The following is a 10,000-nucleotide window of genomic DNA, read 5'->3' on the forward strand; positions in this document are numbered from 1 at the left end:
TTGAGGTTATATTAATGTGTGTGTTTATATATGGGGTTATATGAATGTGTGTGTTTATTTATGAGGTTATATGAATGTGTGTGTTTATATATGAGGTTATATGAATGTGTGTGTTTATATATGAGGTTATATGAATGTGTGTGTTTATATATGAGGTTATATGAATGTGTGTGTTTATATATGGGGTTATATGAATGTGTGTGTTTATATATGGGGTGATATGAAATGTGTGTGTTTATACATAAGGTTATATGAATGTGTGTGTTTATATATGGGGTTATATGAATGTGTGTGTTTATATATGGGGTTATATGAATGTGTGTGTTTATATATGGGGTTATATGAATTTGTGTGTTTATAAATTAGGTTATATGAATGTGTGTGTTTATATATGAGGTTAAATGAATGTGTGTTTATATATGAGGTTATATTAATGTGTGTGTTTATATATGGGGTTATATGAATGTGTGTGTTTATAAATTAGGTTATATTAATGTGTGTGTTTATATATGAGGTTATATGAATGTGTGTGTTTATAAATTAGGTTATATGAATGTGTGTGTTTATATATGAGGTTAAATGAATGTGTGTTTATATATGAGGTTATATTAATGTGTGTGTTTATATATGGGTTATATGAATGTGTGTGTTTATATATGAGGTTATATGAATGTGTGTTTATATATGAGGTTATATTAATGTGTGTGTTTATATATGAGGTTATATGAATGTGTGTGTTTATATATGAGGTTATATGAATGTGTGTTTATATATGAGGTTATATTAATGTGTGTGTTTATATATGAGGTTATATGAATGTGTGTGTTTATATATAAGGTTATATGAACGTGTGTGTTATATGTTAAGGATATATAGTAGAATGTAAACAGAGACTCTGATTGTGAATAAACTGTATATGGGTTTCCAAACCAAGAAACTGTGTGTGTGTGTGTGCAGGCGGTAAACCCAGTGAGCCACGACAGTCAGTGTGGTGTGTGTGCTGGTCTATTCTTCAACATCAAAGAGCATAAGTGTACGTGTTTGTGTGTGTGTGGGTGTGTATATGGGTGTGTGTTCAGCAAAAGCCACTACCACAAAACCATCTGACCCAGTTCCTCCCTTGCTACGGTCACAACACACACACACCACACACAACACATACACACACACACACACACACACACACACACACTGTAGCTACACTTACCTGTGGATGTGAAGGTGATGAGAGATTGAGGTAAACAGATACATGAAAAAAAGAGAGAGAGAAATATATTAGTTAATTCAGGTGAAAATGTGTCTGTGTGTGTGTGTGTGTCTCTGTGTGTGTGTGTGTGTGTTTGTGTGTGTGTCTGTGTGTACACTGTACTGTAGTTATATACTCTATACTATAGTTTTACACACTGTACTGTAGTTATATACTCTATACTATAGTTTTACACACTGTACTGTAGTTATATACTCTATACTATAGTTATACACACTGTACTGTAGTTATATACTCTATACTATAGTTATACACACTGTACTGTAGTTATATACGCTATACTATAGTTTTACACACTGTACTGTAGTTATATACGCTATACTATAGTTTTACACACTGTACTGTAGTTATATACTCTATACTATAGTTATACACACTGTCCTGTAGTTATATACTCTATACTATAGTTATACACACTGTCCTGTAGTTATATACTCTATACTATAGTTATACACACTGTCCTGTAGTTATATACTCTATACTATAGTTTTACACACTGTACTGTAGTTAAGATAAGATAAGATAAGATAGTCCTTTATTAGTCCCGCAGTGGGGAAATTCACAGTGTAACAGCAGAAAGGGATAGCAGGACACTCAGTTACAAAAATTTAGATAAATAATTTACACTATATACACAATATAAATAAGAATTAAAAAAGCAATAAACAATATTATTTACAGCAAAAGACTCTTAATTGCACATGGGGGGATATTGCACATAGTATTACTGAACATGAACATGTGTGTGTAGTGTAAGTGTGTGTGTATGTGGTCCGCTGGGAGCAGTGCTGGTTGTGCAGTCTGACGGCAGCAGGAAGGAAGGACCTGCGATACCGCTCCTTCACACACTTGGGGTGAAGCAGCCAGTCACTAAAGGAGCTGCCCAGTGCTGCCAGAGTCTCATGCATGGGGTGGGAGCTGTTCTCCAGCATGGATGCCAGCTTGGTTGTCATCCTCCTGTCTCCCACCACCTGCACTGGGTCTAAGAAGCACCCCAGGACAGAGCCGGCCCTCTTTATGAGTTTGTCCAGTCTCTGCTTATCTGCCGTCGAGATGCTACTGCCCCAGCAGACCACTCCATAGAAGATGGCAGATGCCACCACTGTGTCGAAGAACGTCCTCAGGAGCGCTCCCTGCACTCCAAAGGACCTCAATCTCCTCAGCAGGTAGAGTCTGCTCTGTTATATACGCTATACTATAGTTATATACACTGTACTGTAGTTATATACACCGCTCTGTCCTAAAGTCCTGGGCAGAAATGCAGGTACCAGTTTACTTAAGCCCTGCATACCAGAGCAGTCACTTAACAATAACAGCAACCATTTGAAACAGCATAGCAACCATCGAGCAAGCCAGAGCAACCACATAGCAACCTTGGTCATTTTATTTGACGATGCCAGTAAGCCCTGATTGTGACATGATTGTCCATCCCAAAGGCCCTCCTCCTCAGCTCAGGCCTGAGCCTGTCTGTCTGTTAGCGCTGAAGGTCAGCCGGCCTCACTGCTGCAACCAGATGCTCCACAGAAAGAGCGACCTCTGACCCCACCCTGACCTCTGACCCCCACCCTGACCACATAGAGTTAAACCCTCCTGCCAGCGGGACCGAGCAGTGACTGGTGACAAACACGCACACACACACACACACACACAAACACAGGAACGTTGAAGACGACCCGACCCGTTCTCTGTGTTCTGGATCAGCTGCAGGGGTCTGATGGTGAGCAGAGGGAGTCCAGCCAGAAGAGAGCTGCAGTGGTCAAGTCTGGAAGTGAGGAGAGACTGAACGAGCACCTGGGCGACTCTTTAGAGAGGAAGGGTCGAATTCTCTGGATGTTGTACAGGAGAATACAGATGATTTATTAGAACGTCTAGAACTGATAAGTTGTGTGTGAACTTTCACAGGTGACATAAGTCTCTGTCTCTGGTGTTGTTATGACGACAGCCAATATTTTTTTAAGAGTATATGACAGAAAACCTCTTGTAGGTGGTTCTATATAGCTTTAAAAATGGTTCCACTATTGTTATGAGCCAGAGAACCATTTTCACTACTATGTAGAACATTTTCTGCTTGCAGCCTGAAAAAAATAGGTTCTCAAAGAAGCAAGACATCTGCAACATTCTGCAACATTCTGTAATATCTGTGTACATTAACAGAACCCAGCTGACTCCCAGTCCTACCTCCTGTCTCTGACCGGTTCCCTCCTTCACATGCTTCCTCTACATAAGGTTGTGACCTCCTGACCCTTCGTGGAGGGGGATATGACCCATACCACTGTAAAGTTTACTGCAGGGTCCGCAGTGTTATCTGCAGAACTGACCGGAGCAGACACTCCAGCTTCACCGCAGCCATGCCGTTAACCAGGGTTAAACCGGGGTCAAACCGGAGTCAGGTTGAAGCACACAGAGTCATATTTAGACACAGCCCTCAGCTCCTACATCTCTTGCTCATCGTCCCAGAGGCTCACTTTGGACAATTTCACTTATCTAGACAAGCAGTTCTACAGTTCTACAAGACGGTTCTACATAGTACTAAAACAGGTTCTATGACTCCAGGAGGTTTCTTTGTAAAGAACATCTAACCAGGTCCTCCATCATTCACATGCTTCTCACACTCCTACATAGAACCACTGCCTTTGCTAAAGAACCCTTGAGGAACCCTCTATTTAAGGGGAGCACCAAAGCAAAACTCTCTCCTAATGCCTTACAATTAAACAGGCTGTGCCTTTATGACTGATACAGGGCATGTAAATGTGATCTGTTCTGATTGGCTGCCTCATTCCTAATGCAAACCAGGCTGAAACACTCTTTTCAACTTTAGTGTGAATGGGCGGAGCTAAACATATGGGTATGTATGCCATCACCTCCACCCTTCATCTCTCCCTTACCCACCTGGAGAAGAAGGACACCTACGTCAGAATGCTGTTCATAGACTTCAGTTTAGCATTCAACACCATCATCCCACAGAATCTCACCAGGAAGTTAAGCCTGCTGGGCCTCAACACCCCCCTCTGCAACTGGATCCTGGACTTCCTGACAGGAAGGCCCCAGTTAGTCCGGTTCGGGGACAGCAGCTCCAGCACCATCACCATGAACACTGGGGCACCCCAGGGCAGTGTACTGAGTCCTCTGCTGTTCACCCTGCTGACTCATGACTGTGCTGTGAAACACAGCTCTAACAGCATCATAAAGTTCGCCGATGATACAACTGTGCTGGGTCTCATCAGCAAAGGCGACGAGTCAGCATACAGAGAGGAGGTGCAGCAGCTGACAGACTGGTGTACAGTCAACAACCTTCACTGGAATGTAGAGAAGACCAAGGAATGGTTGTTGACTTCAGGAAATCAAGACCGGACCACTCTCCGCTTAACATCAACGGCTCCTCTGTGGAGATCGTTAAGAGCACCAAGTTCCTTGGTGTCCACCTAGCGGAGAACCTCACCTGGTCCCTGAACACCAGCTCTACAGCCAAGAAAGCCCAGCAGCGTCTCTACTTCTTCCAGAAGCTGAGAAAGGCCCGTCTCCCTCCACCCATCCTCACCCTCTTCTATAGAGGGACCATAGAGAGCATCCTGAGCAGCTGCATCACTGCCTGGTTTGGGACCTGCACAGCCTCTGACCGCAAGTCCCTCCAACGCATCGTGAGGACAGCTGAGAAGATCAAGAGTCTCTCTCCCCTCCGTCATGGACATTTACACCACCCGCTGCATCCGCAAAGCAACCAGCATTGTGGATGACTCCACCCACCCTTCACACAGACTGTTCTCCCTCCTGCCATCAGGAAGAAGGTACCGCAGCATCCGGTCCAACACGACCAGACTCTGCAACAGCTTCTTCCCCCAAGCCATCAGACTCCTCAACACAACTCAACTTCTGAACTGATGTCTTTTCTGCTACACGCACACACACACACACACACACACACACACTCTCTCTCTCTCTCTCTCTCTCTCTCTCCAACCATTTACCCCAGATAAAATGGGAAGCATTTTGCACTAATAACTTTACTACCTCACTGGACTCAATATTTATTACACAATAATGCAGAATTTGCACACTACCCCCAATTATGTATTATCCTCTGTCTGTACTGTGTTGTGTTGTCTGTCCGCACTTGTTTGTGTTGCACTTGTGTTTTGTATGCACTGTGTCTATGTTGCACCATGGTCCTGGAGGAACGTTGTTTCGTTTCACTGTGTTCTCTGTATGTAGCTGAAATGACAATAAAACCCACTTGACCACTTGACTTGACTTGACTTGACTTGACTTGTTTGTATATGTAAATGTAACTCAACTTAAATGGTGCAGAACGGAACTGCTGCACTACTCAGAGGTGGCAAGTCCAGGTCCAGAGAGTAGAAATCCGCCCCAGGATTTGGTTCTGACTGCCTGGGTGGCTCTGCTGCAGCTGGACTGGGGTGGAGTTTCACTTTCTGGACCTGGATTTACCACCATTAGCACTATTTAAGGTGGAACAGAGAATATATATGTGTGTGTGTGTGTGTGTGTGTCTTTAGGCCAGTCTGTGGGAGGGACACTTTGTTTCATAAAAACCTTTTTGTTACAGAGCTCAACTGTTCCACATCTGCAGAACACACGCACACACACACACACACACACACACACACACATACACACACACACACACACACTCACTCCACTGACGTCACCTCTGTTCTCTGGCTTGATTAGTAGCACATGAGGAGATGGAGGGAAGAAGACAGAGGAAGGAAAGAGGGTCCAGGCTGGAGCTCCGCAGCCACATACCCAAATACACTGGGGGGGGGGGGGGGGAGAAAAAAGGGAGGACTTTAAAACTTTTGGCTTCATCTTAAATTCCAGAGATGACACTGCAGTAAAAGAACTGAAACCCAGGAGCCAATCAGAGTCCAGCAAATAATCAACCACAGCAAATCAGACTATCTAGAACAATGGGACAGCCATGCTAGAACCCAGTCTAAATGAGGAGAGAGTGTGTGGTCATTGTGAGAGAGGAGAGAGTGTGCGGGTGAAAACTTCACCCAAACCCTGAAGAACGTCACCAGCATGTCAGAACATGGTTCAGATGCTGGGTCAGATGTGGTCAGTGGTGGAACTGGACTCTGTGGTTCAGGTGGTAGAGAGGAGGACACTGCACACACTGCTCTCCATCATGGACAATGATGGTCAGACTCAGGAGATCCTTTGTCCCGAGAGTCATCAGACTCTTCAGCTCTTCCCAGTGGAGCCGGAAGAGGGAGGAGGAGGGAGGAGGAGGAGAGAGGAAGAGGAGAGAGGAAGAGGAGGAAGAGGGAGGAGGACTGAGTCTCTTGTGTTTAATCAGAGGTTTAATCTGCACTGTTTACACTTTACTGTCCATCCTGTACATCTGCACTCCTCACACTCCTCACACTCTACTTTACTGTAATCCAGCATCTGCACTTATTTATTCAGTCCTGTCATCTGTCTGCTGATACCTGCCCCTGCTCCTCCCCCTGCTCCTCCCCCCGCTCCTCCTGCACATCCTCCAGTTCTCATTCTGTACTGCACCGCCTTTCATCTCCGGCTGCTTCAAATACATATTTTCACATTTATTCTATTTATTGTAATTATTGTACTGTATTGTACTACTGTATTTTATTGTACTGTATTGTACTGTACTGCACTGTATTGTACTGTATTGCACTGTACTATATTGTACTGTACTGTATTGTACTGTATTGTACTGTACTGTATTGTATTGTACTGTATTGTACTGTACTGCACTGTATTGCACTGTACTATATTGTACTGTACTGTACTATATTGTACTGTACTGTATTGCACTGTACTATATTGTACTGTACTGCATTGTACTGTACTGCACTGTATTGCTTACTGTACTGCACTGTATTGCACTGTACTGTATTGTACTGCACTGTATTGTACTGTACTGTACTGCCACTGTACTATATTGTACTGTACTATATTGTACTGCACTGTACTGTATTGTACTGTACTGTATTGCACTGTACTGTACTGTACTATATTGTACTGTACTGCATTGTACTGTACTGTATTGTACTGTATTGCACTGTACTGTATTGCCACTGTACTGTATTGTACTGTATTGCACTGTACTGTATTGCACTGTACTGTACTGTATTGTACTGTACTGTATTGCACTGTACTGTATTGCACTGTACTGTATTGCACTGTACTGTATTGTACTGTATTGCACTGTACTGTATTGCACTGTACTATACTGTATTGTACTGTACTGTATTGTACTGTACTGTATTGTACTGTATTGCACTGTACTGTATTGCACTGTACTGTATTGTACTGTATTGCACTGTACTGTATTGCACTGTACTGTACTGTATTGTACTGTACTGTATTGCACTGTACTGTATTGCACTGTACTGTACTGTATTGTACTGTATTGCACTGCATTGTAATGGAATATACTGTAATTTATTTTTGCAGCACAGTATTTTGTCCATATGGTGAATTCCCAGCAACACACACACGTAAACAACACGTGGACAGCGGTGGAAAGAGGATTACTAAAGGTGAAATTGACCAGCGCACAGCGGCTAAGCCCTCCGTGCCACCGGGACGGGCCGATCACCTGTTGCTGATGCTAATGCTAATCCCAAAAGCAGCTTGGGGCTCAGTGACACGGAGGGACGTGAATACACACAGCTGGTCCGGCCGGATACACGCTGCAAATACACACACAGACAAACACACACACACACTGGATCCCCCTCTCAGGCCTCCATTGTGAAAGGCTTATAGCAGCACTAACACTTTCAGTGTGTTCTGGAGGAAAGAACTGGACTTAGTGGTAAAGTTCTGACTCTCCTTCTGGAGAACATCACCACTTCTGCATAGAACACCACTAACACACTCCAAACCGCTACACACTGACCCCTAACACACTCCAACCGTTACACCACTGCCCCCTAACACACTCCAAACCGTTACACCACTGCCCCCTAACACACTCCAAACCGTTACACACTGACCCCTAACACACTCCAAACGTTACACCACTGACCACTAACACACTCCAAACCGCTACACCACTGACCCCTAACACACTCCAAACCGTTACACCACTGCCCCCTAACACACTCCAAACCGTTACACCACTGACACTAACACACTCCAAACCGTTACACCACTGACCCCTAACACACTCCAAACCGTTACACCACTGCCCCCTAACACACTCCAAACCGTTACACCACTGACCCCTAACACACTCCAAACCGTTACACAACTGACCACTAACACACTCCAAACCGCTACACCACTGACCCCTAACACACTCCAAACCGTTACACCACTGACCACTAACACACTCCAAACCGTTACACCACTGCCCCCTAACACACTCCAAACCGCTACACCACTGGCCACTGGTTACACTCACTTCTCACATAACTTCATGACTGTAATTCTTCACCAAGACCCACATATATAAATTATTTTTAGATACAGTGGGGGGGGAAAAGTATTTACTCAGTCACAGTTGTGAAAGTTCTCCCACTTAAAAAGATGAGAGAGGCTGTAATTGACATCATAGGTAGACTCAACTATGAGAGACAAACTGAGAAAAACATTCTGAAAATCACATTGTCTGATTTATAAAGAATTTATTTGTAAATAATGGAGGAAAATAAGTATTTGGTCGCCTACAAACAAGCAAGATTTCTGTCTGTCACAGACCTGTAACTTCTTCTTTAAGAGGCTTCTCTGTCCTCCACTCATTGCCTGTATTAATGGCACCTGTTTGAACTGGTTAACAGTATAAAAGACACCTGCCCACAACCTCAAACAGTCCCACTCCAAACGCCACTATGGTGAAGACCAAAGAGCTGTGGAAGGACACCAGAAACAGAACTGCAGACCTGCACCAGGCTGGAAGACTGAATCTGCAATAGGCAGCAGCTTGGTGTGAAGAAATCTACTGTGGAGCAATAATCAGAAAATGGGAGACCTACAAGACCACTGCTAATCTCCCTCCATCAGGGGCTCACGCAAGATCTCAGCCCGTGGGGTCAAAATGATCACAAGAACGGTGAGCAGAAATCCCAGAACCACACGGGGGACCTAGTGAATGACCTGCAGAAAGCTGGACCACCGTTACAAAGGCTACCGTCAGTAACACACTACGCCGCCAGGGACTCAGATCCTGCAGTTCCAGACGTGTTCCTCTGCTTAAGCCAGTACATATCCGGCCCGCCTGAAGTTTGCTAGAGAACATTTGGATGTTCTGGAAGAGTTTTGGGAGAATGTCTGATGGTCAGATGAAACCAAAGTAGAACTGTTTGCAACCGCTACACCAACACTCGCTGTGTTTGGAGGAGAGTAAATGCTGAGTTGCATCCAAAGAACACCACACCAACTGTGAAGCATGGGGGCGCAACATCATGCTTTGGGGCTCTGCAAAGGGAGCAGGACGACTGGTCCGTGTACATGAAAGAATGAATGGGGCCGTGTATTGTGAGATTTTGAGTGCAAACCTCCTTCCATCAGCAAGGGCATTGAAGATGAAACGTGGCTGGGTCTTTCAGCATGACAATGATCCCAAGCACACTGCCAGGGCAACAAAGGAGTGGCTTCGTAAGAAGCATTTCAAGGTCCTGGAGTGCCTAGCCAGTCTCCAGATCTCAACCCATAGAAAACCTTTGGAGGGAGTTGAAAGTCCGTGTTGCCCACCGTCAGCCCCAAACATCACTGCTCTAGAGGAGATCTGCATGGAGG

General features: G+C 44.4%; 1 protein-coding gene across 1 annotated transcript in view; it reads right to left on the reverse strand.

Annotated features, from left to right (window-relative positions):
* Positions 1–7: 7 nt before the first annotated feature.
* The window catches only part of LOC140557090 (ski oncogene-like), a 36,414-nt gene continuing 26,421 nt past the window's right edge, over positions 8–10,000 (reverse strand). Inside the window, exon 2 of the mRNA XM_072681224.1 lies at positions 8–1,207. Within this exon, the coding sequence (XP_072537325.1) occupies positions 1,130–1,207 (78 nt within the window). The 3' untranslated portion in view covers positions 8–1,129. The remainder of the gene's footprint in view (positions 1,208–10,000) is intronic.

Source organism: Salminus brasiliensis, chromosome 6 (genome assembly GCF_030463535.1).
Source record: "Salminus brasiliensis chromosome 6, fSalBra1.hap2, whole genome shotgun sequence".
Lineage (NCBI taxonomy): Eukaryota > Metazoa > Chordata > Actinopteri > Characiformes > Bryconidae > Salminus > Salminus brasiliensis.